Source organism: Mus caroli, chromosome 8 (assembly GCF_900094665.2).
Source record: "Mus caroli chromosome 8, CAROLI_EIJ_v1.1, whole genome shotgun sequence".
Taxonomy (NCBI): Eukaryota; Metazoa; Chordata; class Mammalia; order Rodentia; family Muridae; genus Mus; species Mus caroli.
In genome coordinates, this window is record NC_034577.1 from 78,402,640 (window position 1) to 78,419,433 (window position 16,794).

A 16,794-nucleotide genomic window follows, 5' to 3' on the forward strand; every position below is an offset into this window, starting at 1 on the left:
TGTGGGTTCATTTCTGGGTCTTCAATTCTATTCCATGACCATGGCAACTCTTATAAAGGACAACATTGAATCGGGGCTGGCTTACAGTTTCAGAGGTTTGGTTCACTATCATCATGGCAGGAAGCATGGTGGCATGCAGGCAGACATNATGCTGGAGGAGGAGCTGAGAGTTCTACATCTTGATTTGAAGGCAGCCAGGAGACTAGATTCCACATGGGGTGGAGCCTGAGCACAGACCTCAAAGCCCACACCTAAGGTGACATACTTTCTCCAGAAAACCACACCTCCTAATAGTGCCACTCCCTATGGACCAAGCATTCAAATACATGAGTCTATGAAGGCCAAACCTATTCAAACCGCCCTGTTTATCAGATTGCTGCNGGTGGTGGACATCCAGAGCCAGCAGGATCTCTACACNCTGTGGACAANGGCTGGGTAAGGTAATGAATGAGTTTAGTGAAAAGATCCAATGGTACCCTTCCCTTGTTTCTTTCTTCAGAAATTGCCCTAGATGTGACTAGTCATTTCTTCCAGGATGTGAGGACACAGAAGTGGGGACAGGGATCAGGACGCGTCAATGGCAGCCAGCCACAGCAGGTGCTGAGAGCCAGCTTCAAGCTTGACACCCAGTCCTGACTGCAGTGCTGTCTCCTTNCCACCTCTTCTGACAGAATCTCACTTTATATTCCAGTCTGGCCTCAAACTTGCAGCAGCTCCCTTGTCCCAGCTGCCCAANTGCCAGGATTTCAGGTATGCACAGCTGCGATAGCTTGCAGCAACACTCCAGTAGGGCAATGTTCAACTCTGAGGGCATGCTGGGATCTGTGGGGGCAGTATCCATGTCATCAAACCTTCCAGAGACTTGAGAGGCTGAGGAACTTTCTCAAGGTCACACAGCACTANGTGTGTCAGACCAGGGCCCACACATTCACAACAGNGCCATTCTAACTGCCTCGTTCCTTCCCTCCAGCACTGTCTCTGTGGTCAGAGAACAGGTAAAGTGAGCTGCTGCTATATCCCTGTAGGCCACTCAGGAGGACCCTTCTTCGTGCCGCCTGTTTAGGTTACTACAACATGAGACTGATCCAGGAGCCAGACAGGTGGCTGACCAGTGCAGGCCTGATTCCCTTCGCTGGCTCTGAACCCAGACTGTGTGGATGAGCAGGGCTAGCGGGAAACCTGGAGAGAGATGGCAAGCAAAATCCTAGAAGCTGCTGGCTACGGTGTAGAGTTCTGATTTGCAGCAAAACCCACCAAACAGGAAGCAGGAGTGTCAGTTCCAGCCCCTGGGCCACGTCTCTGGCACTGGCTGTAGGACTCTGGCTCAGTTTTCCCAAGAAGTCACCCCCGGCCTTGGCAGCACCAGGTGTCTAGAGAATAGAAACCTGAACTGTTTTTAGAAGACCGGCAAAGCATGGTAGCCCTCACCTGTAACCCCAGCACCTGGGAGGCTGAGGGAGGAGGACTACCATGAATTCAAGGCTAGCCTGGACTATAGACTGAGAGGTTCTAAAAACCAACCAACCAATCAACCAACCAACCAACCAAAACCTGTTGGGCATGGCGGCACTCACCTGTAATCCCAGTGCTTAGGAGGCTGACACAGAGGTGGGAGGATCATGTGTTTGGGAACTCAACTCAACCCCACCCAACCCCCAACCCCCACCCCAGCCCAACCCAATGAAATAATGTGCTCCTGGCCTCCTCCCACAGCACATAGGGCAGTGGAGGAAGCCTCCTAAGGTAGAGGGGAGGGGCACTAGGGACCGTGGTGGGGGCGGGGCTCTCTTAAGCAGGACACACAGAGCTGCATGTTGGCACACTCTTAATGTGCTGCTCGCACACATCTTCGGGCCCTCCCTAGACATTACGCTGGATGTCTTACATCTAACCTGCCATGCTTTGCTAAGGACAGTGAGGTGCTTCACTAGAAGTACACACGTAATTTCAAGGGATTAATTCCAACATGAAACTGCTTCAGCAACAGAGAATCCTGGGCCTGGTGACATTCGAGAAAGCACTTCCTTGACGAGGGGAGCTCAGAACCTCAGGGCCAGGAGTTTCTTGACCATGCTTCTTCCCCATGGTAGAAAACGGTGCTAAAGGCTGCTGTGGATCACCCCGCGGCTCCAACTAGCAATGGGGAAAATCCCCAAGGAAGGCTGTCAGGAGAGGCTTGGGCCAACCGACTGCTCGGGATGGTTCTATCTGGTCAGGATTCCAGGGCTAGGCAACTCTGTCCAAGATGGTATGTGCTGAATTCCTCCCACCCCCACCAAAGGGGGAAAGATCAAGCCAGGCAATTGGACCCACCCCCAAATCGAACAGAGGTGGGTCCTGTCTCTGAGCACGATCACCATAGATCCTCCAGGGACCTCTTGCCAAAGCCGCAGTCAAGAAAGCACCATCCTCCAGCTCTCACTTGAACAGACATTTATTGAGCACCTACCAAGTGCAAGGCACTGTTAGGTGCCACAAGAGATACAGAGTGACCATATGGTCCCTGCCCACGAGGAGCTCACAGTCTAGAGGGAGGCAACACAGTACACAGTTGGCTGCAGCTACACCGGCCAGAGTGGTAAGAGCCAGAAGCGAGACACCAAATTGCCATGGGGCCACTGAATAGCATAGGGCTGCTTCTGCTCTGAACACAAAGAGAACTCAGGGGCCTTTGAGGAGGCAGACTGTAGGGCAGAATGGCGTGTCTATGAGAGGGAGAAACATGAACAAGGCCCACGGGGAACCTAGATCTGGGTGGTGGGAGTGAGGATCATGGTGAGAGAAAGCAGACAGTTAAGTGCGGCCACGGGGCAGCAGCCACGGACACACAGCTAAGAGGGTAGGAACGTGATGCTCTGGTCGCAGTTACAGATCACAGAGGAAGAGGATGATGCAAAATGGCCCTCTAGAGTCCCCCGGAAATAGCGAGAGCGAAGAGCTGTAAGGTAGCCAATGAGGGAGGGAATGGTGTCACAGAGGATTGTGGGAACAGGTGGTAGACAGTAGCAAGCCAAGGGCCAAGAAGGATTTAAGGGACCTCAGAGTTAGGTGAGATGGAAGGATGTAGGCTGAGGTTCTGGGAGTCAAGATCCCACAGGGCTAGTGAGAGGACTGGTGTCACAGAGTGGAGGGTAGTCAGGAGAGTGGTGACTCCTAAGGAAGTCCAGTTCCAGACCACCTACCAGGGCCCTGCACTCAAGGCGTGTGGCAGTGACAAGCCACCAGCTTTCCTCTAGTGCACTGAGACCACCCCTCAGGGCGGTGACAGATTGACAGCCTGCCTTTTAGCAAGGGTAGCAAGGGTTGCCCTTTTCTCTGTAAGCCCTAGGGGTGGTTCACCTTGAGAGCCACCTGCTGAGAAACTGAATTAAGGCTAGGCCTTCAAGAAGAAAGGAATGGCATGCTTCAAGAAGGAAAACAGAAAGGGAGGCCAGTGGCTTTGCTGCCTGTAGCTACTCCATTAATGATGAAATGGCAACCAGTGATTTCCCAGGCTACTCCCATGTGGTGGGCAGAAGCCAAGTTTCCAAATCCGGGAGGGGAAAGTAGGAAGCCAGAGAGAAGCATTAGCAACAAAACACAGGGTGTTTTAACTAAAGGGATCAGAGGTACCAAGTAACAACTCAGGCGAACAGTGCAACTGATGGACCCAGCTGAGGTGGCTCAGAATGCTGAGGAGGGACAGCACTGGAGAGGTATGGGGAGCAGGCAAGAGCCTGGGTGAGCCTGGTGCAGAGGGCCTGCAGCAGATGCCCCTCCCAGGGGGAGGGCTAGGTACTTGGGACTGGCAAGGAGAGGTGGAGTTCTCTTTCATGCCTAACATGTTCAACAAGTCCTAGAAATACAGCTGAGCCTGTCAACCACACTGGACCAGGACAGCTATGGCAATACAGACACACACACACACACACACACACACACACACACACAAAGTCCATCAGACACCCTGTTCAATGACCAAAGGTATCAGCCTTAGCTGCGCTGGCCGCCTCACCCAAATGTCAGGATACACAGGAGGCAGAGGCACTCCACACAGGGAGGAATTCCAAGACACTCCCAAGTTCACTGAGGAGGCACTGGAGGGATGGAGGTCAAGCATCTACAAGCACCTAGCAGCAACAGAGCTTTGGATGAGGCAAAGAAACAAGTTGTGAGCTTTCTTCAGTGGCTGGATAACTGGGCTATAAATGTTATACCTTAATGTGACAGATTTCACAAAGAATCTAGAATTATATTTCACATTATAATCTACAAAGTAATTAATGCCTTTTGGTTTCCTCCAGCTTTTTCCTCCCTATATGGGGCAAGGGGAAATGGGCAGGTATCTCTCAGAAACAATACTAAGAACACAGAGGCACACAACTCAAAGATCAGGCTAGCCGCAGGGCCTTTGAGAGCCTGTGCTCCTCAGGCCAGCATCAGGCTGAGGCAGCTATGGAGTACTCCGGCTCTCCTGGTTCCCAGCAATGCTGGGCTGGGAGCCCTGGAGACAGCTCCACCTTGGCACCTTTGCTGTGCTCCCAAGCTGAGGCACTGGGTGGGGGACTGTGGTGGGTCAACTCCTGGGGCTGGCGAGAAGTCTCTGTTCTCTACTCGCACAGCCTGCAGGTCTGAAAACCCCTAGTGACAGATGACAAACAGCTTTCCAGCAGGCTGGATCATCAACAAATTCAGGAGAGATCACATAAGTAGGGCCACCTAGAAGGCTCTGTTCATCTCCTGATGGGTGCAGGGACCACATGAACCAAGACGCAGCATGGTGGCAGCATTCTGTGATCTACACAGTCCCTACACCACCGATAACAAACCAGCACCAAGTCCTCGGTTACCTGCGGGACCGGGAGAAGAACAATCCACAGGGCAGTGAATTTAACCACAAGGTCCTGGAGACGCATGGATGGAGAACACAAAGCCCTTTGAAGGTCCAGGTGAGAGCCAAGACACTAAGAATGACCAGGAGAGGGTTCACAGACACAGACTTCAAGCTACACCGTGAAGAGACAATACTGAGATAACTGGTTCTGAAAGACTCAGGAATTGCTGCTATGAAACCTCTAAGTAGACAAAAGAAGGGAAATGCAGGGGCCTGAGGCCCTTCTGAAAGGACTAATGCTATTTATTGGCTTGGGTCATCCTTGAGAATAGAAAACTTTTTGGCAAAGCTGTACAAACGCCACGTTGGGGGGGGGGTCTCCTCACCAGAGGCTTCATTGTCTTCTGAGGCTAAGGTAGCTGTGGAGCCAGGGTGGGAGCATGGCGGCCATGGCTGGTGAGCGCACTACAGAGCCACGCCAGTCAGGGAGTATGCTGGGGATGCATGGCCTCTAAGACTTCCCACCTGCTCCTCAGTCTGACTTTGGCCACTGGTGACAGCCCGGGCATCAGATGCCATCTAGTGGCTCTACTTCTCCACTCTCATAATGGCTCGCTGAGAAGGCCCCACAAGAGCAGAGCAGACCAACTCTAGGGATGAAGGCAGGGGAGCACACGCCATGTTTAGTGAACAGGACAAATTACCTCAAGAAAATAGACTTTAAGAAGTCTTGCTTTCCTTAAGGAAGCAACTCCTTTTTTTTCTTAATTTTTTTTTTTTAAATTTTATTTAGAAAGGCTAACCATATTTATTTGTCATTTTTTTCTTCAGCTTTAAGGAAAATAGTTTAGAAAACATAAAACTGTAAATACACTCAAGAGTAACTGCTATTAAACAGTTCTGAACAGGCAGGAAGTGGACTTTCCTCTTACAGAAAATGTTAAGTCTGTAATAGCAGCATCATTTATATATAGAAAAAAGCTGGCTTCGAAACCCCAGACTTTTGTATACATAAAACATTTCCCTCCTTTTTCTATACAACATAGCAATGCTTTCTGGGAAGGCTTCTTCACATTATGGTCCTTCCCACGGTTGGCAGTTCCCTCGTTTCCCCAGCATCAGTGGGCTCCAGCCCAGCCGTCAGTCCAACACCAGGGCAGACAGGGCATTCAGGTCTTTCATGTATGGATGAGCTGCCAGGATCTGGTCGATCTTCAGTTTTTGCTCAGAGTCAGGGAAGATCTTTAGCAGCGCCGCCCTCAGCTCGCTGGTCTCCGCAGAAGATCTCTGTGCTGGCAGGGGGAGGTTCTGCTGCATACTGGGAAGGGTGGCCAGAGGTGTGAAGTGGGACTGCTGGGGAAGCCAAGGGCTTGAAGAGGCCTGGATCCGGGGTGGAGGCTGGTGGCTGGTGTTGGATACCTGCGTGCTGGGACTCCGGAAGCCAGGGTCAAATGTGCCCACACTTGGCAGGGCATTGAGTAGCGGCTGCATGTGTCTGTGGATGAAGTGAGAGGGACAGTAAGAAACCCTTTCAAAGCACCTATGGCTAACACTGAAGGCCTAGATGCTAGTTCCATGGTTTCTGAAGGCCTGAGGGGAAAGCTATGGGGTGGTGAAATCAGCCGCCTAAGAGTGGCCTATAGGGCATCTGGTACTATTTCCAGACCCATAAGGGGTCGAGCATCCCTGGATTTGACAATGCCTTACCAGTCTTTTGTCTTAGGGCTGGTCACACTCGTTGGTTTGTATGCAGGGCCAGCTTACAGAGCTGAGGAGAGGCACCTCTCCCTGGGCACAGAGATAAGTCCAACAGGCTCATGGACTTCCTGTCTTCAATGAGCTCTCAATGCACACGTACATGGTGTTATATGTGCACACAGGGGACATCTGTCCTGCTCATCAACTCCCATCAAGTCTAGCTGCAGCTGAGAGCTGGGACAAACAGTGCTGTCAATTCCAGAAGCTCAACAGCCTACAAAAGCTACATTAACTTTAATGGCATCCCCCCATGAAGGAGTGATGGCAACTGACCACCAAGCACTTTGAAAACGACAATAGACGGGACTGAAATTGACCAGAAGGGCTGATCCTCTCACCAGGCTACTGCAGGAGTGAACAGGCAGCCAAGAACGCGCCTCTAGCTTGACCTGGGCCTTGGCTCAGTATGGGGCCCACACAGAGCCTTAAACACAGGACTAAGGCCTGTGAGACCTAAAATGCAATGAGGGTTTCCAATATAAGACATGGGGTAGAGGGGAAGGGAGTGAGAGCATGGCAGGCTGTCATCTCTTCAGTGTGGGCCGATGACCCTGTCTGGGATTGACACCTCAACTGTGATAAAACCCAAAGGCTCAGGGAGAAAGGATCACCACATTAGGAAACTGAACGTATGCTGGTCTCCATTCCAGACTATCCACTATTTCTCCCTCTATGAAAATCAACCCACGTCCGTGCACCATCAAGTTCCACTAGATGGTCCCCCAAAGGCACAAACAACAGATTAGCAGCCTTGCAAGCTGGGAGAGTGTGTGTCTTCTCCTTTTAGGCACCCAGCCCAACTCTATGCAAAAATATGCTAGAGGATCCACAGAAATACAGGTTATTTTAGTTTTAAAGCAGAGAAAAGATCTGCCACTAGTTAGCATGAAGGAAGCTGTGGTTAACAAGGTTACCCGAGAATTCTGAACACAGAAATATAGAACCTTCACTTGTCAGGCAGTGACAGACAAATACACAAGACAGGCTTTTTTCATTCAGTGATGGTGAACTATAGCTGTCTGCTGTCTAGCAGTGACTTCTGAGCAGAACATGAGTTCACATCAGCACCGCACACTCAAACAACTCCATCAAGTTCACAGAAAAGCATCCCACAAAAGCAATCAGACAGCACTGACTGAAGTTTTCACCAACTTGAATATCTGCTGCTCAGAGACCTTCAAGAATATTTGTGTTGTCTTAGATTAAAACGAGAAGGAGTCTCACACAGGGCAGGCCTGGAGCCCCAGGACTCAGGAGGCAGAAGCAGAAGGATCAGAGTTCGAGTTCAGCCTGCTGACACAGAAATGGTCTAAAACAGGCAGGCAGGCAAAAGAAGACTGAAAAGCACATACTGAAGATTAACCTTGGAGTGACTGCTTGATTGGGTTCCACATTGGTCACATCATGAATCTAATTAAGGCTTTAAAACTATGGCATTTCTAGTTTTTAAGGACAGTATCTGCTCTGAAGCGTAGCATTCGACTGAAATAGTAAACCTTGACATACAGGGAAGGCAAATAAATACCTAAGAAAGGCCTCCTTTCGAAGAAATTCTTCTAGTCGAGGTCCGTTTCTTCCCAGAGGGTCATCAGGAACCATAAATATGTCCCCCACGAACGTGTACTGAAGCAGTCTACAACACAGAAGGTCACAGTGCTGACAAATGGTACCCTCCACTAGTGTAGGAAATGGGACATGGCTTAAAGTAGCCTCCCCATCCTGCGGCAATGGTCAGTCTAAGAGTGATGACTGCTAACTGACCTGACATACTCAGGTGAAATCAGTGTCACTTGGGTAGGCGACTTTTCTCAGCTGGCTGTGTACCCAGCCAGGCACCTTCTACTAGAGGAGAAACATGGTTAAAGACTGTCTGCTTGGGACTCAGCAGGGGTGCCATAAAGGTCTAGTTTAAGTGAAACTGGAAACAAATGTGTTTCTAGGCAAACCTCTGGAAACAAGGTCCTAGGAAGAGAATCCCAGGGGCGAGCATGTGTTACTCATCAAGGACAGGTTGGAACCAGAGCCTGCTCAGCAAGAAAGCCTTGCCTGGTGCACCCGGGGCCATGGGTTCTAGCACCTTACAAAAAAAGTAAAAAGTAAAAAATTAGCTGGGCGTGGTGATCTGTGCTCTTAACCCCAGCACTTTCTTCCCGCATGTGGTTCCAGGCTCGGGTCTCAGGTCCTCAGGCTTGACACTGCTCATCAGCCCAAGCCAAACTTTTTCAAAAATCCTGTTAGGATGTGGCAAGCTATAAGGATGGATGTACTTGACACAGGGCAACTGTGAAACCCCAAGAGAAACGAATGCAGTCACATTCACTCCATGCTTCGTATTTGCAGTGTGGGCATGTCTGTTTTATTCCTGGAGCCACAGCATGGCTCTCCTTGTGTGAAGCAGCTGCTCAAGGGCGCAGGTCTTCTTGGGGCCCAGGAACCCAGTGTTCACTGCTCTGCAGTAGCTCAGCCACTGAACACATCCAAGTATCACCAAGAAAGGCTGCACGCTAAACTCATGGAAAACACCAGACCCTGGAACTAAAACTTGACTCACCCTTATACCCTCAGTTAGGTGCCCCCTGTGCTCAGCAAAATGTGTCCCATACTCTTGCTGAGTCACAGTACTCCAAGGTGACACTTCAGATACTCTTAGCAGGTCCACCCTGACCTTTACTGGATCCACCACCCTGGAAAGCAGAAGCTACACAAAATGCAAACAGCAAACTTCTGATCAAAACAAAGAAGAAAAGATTACCTTTTGGTAATAATTTCTCTCCAGGACACCGACTCGGTCACAAACTCTCTGAAGTTATCGTTTGTTACAATTATACCCCCAGTCTTGTCCGCTAAGTGCAGTAGAAACCTACGGTAACAAGAGGGTTCAAAATGAGCAAAGACCAGGCCTGGTTGGAGCCGCTGGGCCAAGGACATGAAAGGGTTTCTCTTCTTAAAAAATTGCCAGCTGAACCCAGGATGGAGAGTTAGGCCCCTGTCAACTGAAAATGTTCAAATGATGAGTATCTCTGTAATTATTAATGTGATTATAAAACAACTTTTCATGCAATTTAATTCTACAAAAATGATTTTAACTATGAGTCCTACATTTCCTAGAAAAGTTCCTCCAATAAACTGTGGTAAGAGTGCATGAAGGCTTGATCGAGTTAGAGGTAACAGGCCTGTGAAATCTCTCATTTTTCAGCTGCTTGGCTGCCTTGTTTAGTTCAGTGTTAGCTACTTGATGGCCAGCAGCTGTGCAGTTTTAAAAGCAATCCATTTTCTGCGTTGCCTTAAGAAGACATCAGTCAGACACCCTTCAGTTTGGCTTAAATACACACAGACTCATTCAGTTATAACAGGGCGCAGGGTGGTGAAAAGGTTTGCATTTTAAAAACAGTTCTTACAGTGCTGGCGATCAAACTGAGGGCCTGACATGCTAGGTAAGTGAGGTGCAGTAGAGAAACTAGCAGGGTGACCGCTCTGTGGCTGGGGAGGAGGGGAACAGCCAAAGGCATTTGGTAGAGTCCAGAGAAGAGAGAAGATGCATACGTGCATAGGGCTGGCTCGCTCTCGCTCTGTGAGTGTATGTGTGTGTGTGGGGGTGCTTGCTGCCTACGCGCTAGCATAGTGGGGGAAGGGGGGGGGGGAGAAAGAATAGCCATGTTTCTAGGACTGGAGGAACCTGGCACTTACTTAGCTTTGGGCTTTTGTAACCACAAAGGCAAGGGAAGTGGCCCTCTCTGGCAGGCAGGGATGCTGTGTGAGTGAGCTTTTCTATCTTCCACAGCAGTCTTTCTATGGTCAGGCTTGAGCTGAGCCAAGACTGTCATTTGGAGAACGGGGATCCTTTTGGACCTATCACTCACTCCCAGCCATGTGTGTGTGTGTGTGTTAAATCTCCCAGGTTGGCCTTGAACTAAGTAATCCAAGGATGACTTTAACCTTCCGATCCTCTTGCCTCTACCTTGTGGTGCCGGATGGCAGGTGTGTGCCACCATTCCTGGTTTATAGGGTGCTAGGGCTAGAACTAGGGCCTTATGCTAAAAGAAGAGTGAAATAATAAGAATCGTGTTGTACTGCTGAAGGTTATTCCTGTCCAAACCCTCTCAAAATCTCTGTGAGCAGCCAGGCACAGTAGTGCACACCTGTAAGCTCAGCACTTGTGGGACAGAGGTACAGGGTTAACCTGTGAAGTCTAGGACATCCAAGACTACACACTGAGAACCTAGCTAAAAACAAAACACAACAGAACTGAAACCTCTGGAGTTGATAGAAATGTTATTTCTTGAATGAGAACAAAGATAATGAAACGAAAGAGAGACCACTGGCCTCAAAGGTATGAATGGCCATCCATCTTAGCAGTCTCTAAATATGAATGACTGTTCTTAGTCATCTCTAAGTGGGACTCAAACAACCCAACAGTTTCCAAGATCTCAGGAGCCTTAGAAAGTGTTCTGTTTTTGTTACACCCCATCCCACCCACCTCACCTAGGCTCTCACATATTCCAGGCTAGCTTAGGATCCATTGTTGCTCAGGATAACTTTGGGTTCCTAAGTCTTCTGCTTCCACCTCTCAAGTGCTGAGATCATGGGTTTGAACCACCACGACTGGCCGACTTCCTTATTTATGAACAATATACATTATAGTTTATTTTAAAGAGCATAAATTTCAATGCTGCTATCTGCCCAAATGTCAATAAAAGTAGAGAGGAAGGTCTCTCTCGTATCCACTGGGATACACACCCATGTTCTCTGATACCCAGCGGGCTGCATAAGTCAAGCAAAGCTTCTGCTGTATGACTGGGCCTGGGTCTGAGTCCTCGGCTGTGAGAAGAAAGCTGAGGTGGTCATCAGGACCTGAAGGCTTCCTGCCTGACCACTCCAGGGCTCCTGAGCCTGTGAGAGGGTCCACAGAGAGTCCTTCAGGACAGATTCTCAGGGCTGCTCCTGACCCTCTCCATCCCCTGCTCAGCTCCAACCACACTGCTCTCTGAAGGCACCTTGGATCCACCCTACCTAACACATTCTCTTTCCTGTCAGTGAGCGAATGTCTGTCTACTGTGGCCCTAACTCACTCTCTCCCATTTAACCCTATTCCAGCTTGGATAACAAAGCACTGCCTTCCCTGGGAGGAATGTGGAAATGGGCAGAATAACAAAGAGAAGAAGGGACAGTCAGACTGAGGGTCCCAGATGCCATGCTTATTCCTCCAGACACGACAGCACGAGAACAGAGTTATAAAGTACACACCACAGGGAAGGGTGGAATCAAAATCCCTCCTTTTGGGGGTGAGGATTTCACCACGTAACCCTGGCTGGCCTGAAACACAACAGATCTGCTTGGATCTTTGATCTACAGAGTGAGTTCTGGGCCAGGGCTGCATGGTAAGGTCTAATCTCCAAAAAGAAAATCAGCCAACCACACATACCTGCCTTTTCTCATCTCAGACATGCTTTACCAAAATAAACAAACTCAAAGCAAACCACCAAAGTTTCTTGTGTGCCATTCCTAAACTTACAGAGTATCTCAGTGGTCTTGGTGATGAGTCTGAAACTGAATTAAGCAGTTCCCTTCAGAGTGCAGACCTATGCAGTGGACAGGTAGCTGACTCCTTACCACCCCACTCCCCCCTTGGGAAGAAAAACAGCCCTTCATACCTGTCATCATGAGAAGCAATTCTTTCTCCAAAGACCATCCGGGCAGGAGTTAAAGATAATATTCCAAGCTCTTGGAGCTGGGTTAAGAAGTGCTGTTCTGTTCATGGAAGAAGTTGATATGTATTCAGCAAAGACTATCCTCCAAGATGTGTAAATAAAAGAACGCAAACCCAAATATTTCACTTGGGGACTTGCAGAGAGACTCTTTTTCCCACTTCCTCAACTTTACTAACTCACCAAAAGAAGAAAAATCACTCACACTAAGGCAAGCCCAGCATATGAACTGACTGGGGAGATTTTAAACAAGCTAACAAAATGTTAAACTCAACTGCCTCTAAATGACAACTAAACCAGAAGCCCATACTTAATTAATCCTGCCCCCAAGAACTTCCCCAAAAGGATATACTGTAAGTAGAGCATAAAAAGAGAAATGACAAGAGTCACCCAAAGCGGGGGAAGAGGAGGGGGAGAGCAGTCTTAAAACAGGGGGTTGCGGGAGTGAACTGCCATTGTTCCAGATGAGAAAGGCTGCTCGTTCTCCAGCCTGGCTGCAGCTTCCTCTCTTGCTCTCAGCTGTCTGTACAAGCATTTACTGGATTTCACAGGCTTGAGTAGTGACAGAATGGAAGGCCAGTGCCTTACAGTGGAAAAGCAGTCACAGGCAAGAGAAGCTGAGAGCTGGAGCCTAAGATCCCTGTGTCTGTATCTCTTACCAAAGCAGCTGCCAGTGCCCTGCCCTGCCCTGCCCTGCCCTGCCCAATGGAGGGCTCCCTGCCTGCCTCAGAGCTGCATGCTGTGTAAGTCGCATTGACACTTAGACAGAAAAGAAAGGAGTGGCTCTGCCTCATTTCTTGTGGATCTTCTCCCAAATAAAGGAAGCTGGGAACAGTCTGGAATTGCCATCTCCCTTGTGTCTAAGTTTCACTTCCTGTGAAATCTATAAACCACACCCACCTTGTTTTACCTTTCCTTTCTAGGTGCCTGGCATAGCCTTTTCATCTAAGACAAAAACAACCTTAAGTTTCTCTGGAATATTTCACAATTTATATTCAATTTGAATCTTTTGTGTGGGGCCTGTAGGTTAGCCACAAAGTACTATATGGCAAACAGAAATGATTCATAGTAAGCCACCAGACTACTGAAAAGACATATTTGAAGGTTCTCATCTTATAAGCAACCACTTAAAAACTATTATTTAAATTCTCAGAAGCCCACTCTAGTGGAGGGCATCCTCTCTAGTGGCTGTGCTAGGTCTCCACCCTTCCCTACTTCTTATAACACTTCTCAACTGAGGTGTACCTACACTAGGCCCGCTAAAAGTCCTACTTTGTAGCCAACGATGACCCTGATCTTCCTGACTTCTGCCCTTTCTGCTCCATCTCCTGAGCACTGACATCACAGGTGTGTACAACCATACAGAGTTTTCAATTGCTATTTTACCGGACACAACTAATTTAGAATTCTGTCATTCAAGTTGTGGCCCATTTGCACAATTCTATTCTAAGCACCATATGTTGAAATTTGAAGCATTAAATATCTAACCAGAAATATGGAAAGATCACTGGGCCTCACCTGTGATATTAGGATCCCGTCTTGTTCTCCACTGTGGGACAAACACAGTGATGTTCCTGTTGCCGAGCTTCCAAAAATACTCAACTGCAATTGCTATTCCACGGCAACTAAAGAACTTTTTCAGACCGTGGCTGGAAGGAAGGACAATTTCTTTCAGGTTAAAGTGTAAAGAAAAATCTAGGTTTTACCACAGAAGAGAGCAACCATACATAGCAAAAACAACACAAACACACTTTTACTTTTGTTGTACAGTTTGCCAAGTTAGACCTGCTGACTGCACCGTTCCTGCCGCTTAGTCAGAGCTGTAGGTCTTTTCCCTCTACTTGACAGACTGAGTCTACTGCTTTGGTGGAGAGTGGCAGGATGGCTGAATACTTGTTTACTGTCATGGGTTTTAAATGTATTCTGTTGGGAAAAGCCTATTCCTACGTTCTGTCCAATCATCGGACTCTAAGAACTTTAACTTCTTTTTTTGAGACACGGTCTTTACATGTCACTGAAGCTGACTCAAATTTGTGATCCTCCTGCCTCAGTCTTCTGAGGTCTGACATAGCTAATGTTACCTCCACGGAGTGACTATACTGGTGGTGGTGGTGGTGTTTTACTGTGTTGTGGATCAAGCCTAAGTCCTCACACGCTAAGTTAGCACTCGGCCACCAATCTCCACTGCCGGTGTACATCTTAGAATTTCTTATGAATTTTATTACAGAATTTGTCCCTCAAGCAAAAACAGTTCAGTAGCTGTGACAATGCCCGTGTTCTGTCTTCCTGTGGTTGAGGACAGGAATAAAGATGGGACTCTGCCAATACCACATACTCAATGTTGCTGCTGTCTCTGATGGGTGTTAGATACACCACCCACTTTCCAGGGAACTGAAAAGTTTCCAAGTTCAAAGCTTATAAAGAACAATTTGAAAACAAGAATCAAATGACTAGGGCCACGGGGACTGTACTGAAAGAAGCAAAAAGCAGAGAAAGAGGTAAGCATGCAAGAAACAAGCTGGAACCTTCCATCTGTAAAGGTCACCAATCAACCCTGCCATAGCGATGTGACAACAGCCACAGACAGCTGTAGATGGCAAATATGGCTGAGTTGCTGCTCGTAAAACAGAAAGAGGCTGCACTCAGCCCAGTGTGTGACCTCCTGCTACTGAAGTAAAAAAAATTGCACCCCCAAGTCTGGTACTTCATTTCAAAATATAAACACAGAAGCTAGAAAGATGGCTCCTTGGGTAAGAGCACTTGCTGAGCTTGCAAAGGGCATGGATTCCATTCTGAGCACCCACCTGGCGGCTCACAACCATCTTTAAGTCCAGTCCCAGGCAATCAGAAACTGTCTTCTGACCAGGCATGTGCACAGTACGTATATACAAATGCAGGCAAAACACTCATGCACATTAAAACCGCAGGTACAAGGCTCCCTCCGAGTACGGCACGGGCAGCATGGTGCATGCCACATGTTTACTCAAATAAGTTAAGTAAATGAATGCAGTGAAAGTAAACAAACAAAACTCCTTCATTTTTGTCTCAGGCAGTTAAATAAAGGTGAAGGAGAGAAGTCCTTTCCACACACATCCCCCGTCAGGGTGGCATCCAGGTCCTTCAACCTCTGACGGACGGGGTCAGAGAGAGCCAGCAAAGGCAAAGGCTCCAGAATACGCGCCAGGCACGCGCGTCCATCCTCTGGCTGCTTAAGCCTCACCTTCCCTCCAGCCTCCTGAAGGCTCAGCCTTGTAGGAAGCAATCCTTCAGGACCCTTTCTGACCTTTCACCTCCCAGCTTTCGTCTATTGTGAGTGCAAGACAGAATGGCCTGTCTCGAGCATGTGGCTAGCTGGGGCAGACTCAAAACTTCCCCACTCCTGGCCAAGGCCCTCATGCTATACTATAGAATGCTGCCAACCCCATTTGCATCCCTGACCCTTGAGAGCTACATACAAGGTTGCAATGAATAGCTCACAGTTCCTTCTCTCTGCTAGAGGATTAAAGTCCACTCATTTTTCCAGAGACCCATAAAGAAGAAACTGGGATCAGATCTTATCCCAGAGAACGTGCAAGCAAACAACCCCATGCTGATACGGTAAGGATGTGCCAATGTGACACTTGTTACTGGGAAAAAAAAGGAGTTAACTGGGGATGCTGCTGTTGTTTTTAAAGAATAACCACATACATTATTTAACACCAAAGACAGGCCTGGAGTTAAGTCAACCAGTTCTAACACGAAGATTCCAAATCAAGAGCCTCCTGTTTTTTTTAGGAAAACCTGTTTAGTTCTCCAAAACCTTGAAAGGGTCTCCACGCTATTCAAACACAGATACGCATACAGGCACACACGCTACCCTGGCCTTCTGAGGCGGTGACAAAGTTTCTGGAAGCACTCATGCTGCCCCAGTTCTCAGTGTTCTCTGTGGTAAGATCACAACTTTTTTTTTTTTACCCTGAAAGTCTCTAGCATTAAAAACAGTGGTTCAAAGTTTGGGTAAGTGAGTAGATAGATTTATCTAGAAAACCACATAAAAAAGTAAATGGGATGAAGCATTGGGGGTGTGGTCTGAGTTTAAGCCTCAGCCCCAGGGAGGGGAAAAAAATCCAATCGGGTGAAGCCAAACAGCTGTCCTAACAGTAACTAGTCCAGTAAGAGTTCTACGTCTAAGCCTCCTCCCGCTCCACCGGCTGGGTAAGTGTGCTTAGTCCTTGCTGCTTCTGGCCTCTGCAACAGAGAGGCTGGTGGACAAGGAAGTGCAGACCAGTGGTCTACCCTGACCTAGAGAGTATACATTCAAGGTGTACAGAATTTAATACCTTCTACTTTGGGGGCCAAAGTGTGAAACTCCCAGCTCCACACGCAGGAGTGTAGGTGTATCCATCGGCTCTCCAGGGAGAAGCAATTCCTGTCCACGCCTCTGGAAACAAACGACCTGGCTAATTTTCACACCATAGCAGCCAGTCAACATGTCTAAGGCAGAGGAGAGCTAGGTAACACTAACTATAGCAGTGATCA

The 16,794-nt window shown here is 48.3% G+C and overlaps 1 protein-coding gene across 1 annotated transcript in view; it reads right to left on the reverse strand.

Annotated features, from left to right (window-relative positions):
* Positions 1–5,568: 5,568 nt before the first annotated feature.
* N4bp1 (NEDD4 binding protein 1) overlaps positions 5,569–16,794 on the reverse strand; it is a 42,163-nt gene continuing 30,937 nt past the window's right edge. The window contains exons 3-7 of the mRNA XM_021170634.1: positions 13,795–13,925; positions 12,223–12,319; positions 9,324–9,431; positions 8,097–8,204; positions 5,569–6,308 (exon numbers count right to left, since the gene is read on the reverse strand). Coding sequence (XP_021026293.1) covers positions 5,954–6,308; positions 8,097–8,204; positions 9,324–9,431; positions 12,223–12,319; positions 13,795–13,925 — 799 coding nt within the window. The 3' untranslated portion in view covers positions 5,569–5,953. The remainder of the gene's footprint in view (positions 6,309–8,096; positions 8,205–9,323; positions 9,432–12,222; positions 12,320–13,794; positions 13,926–16,794) is intronic.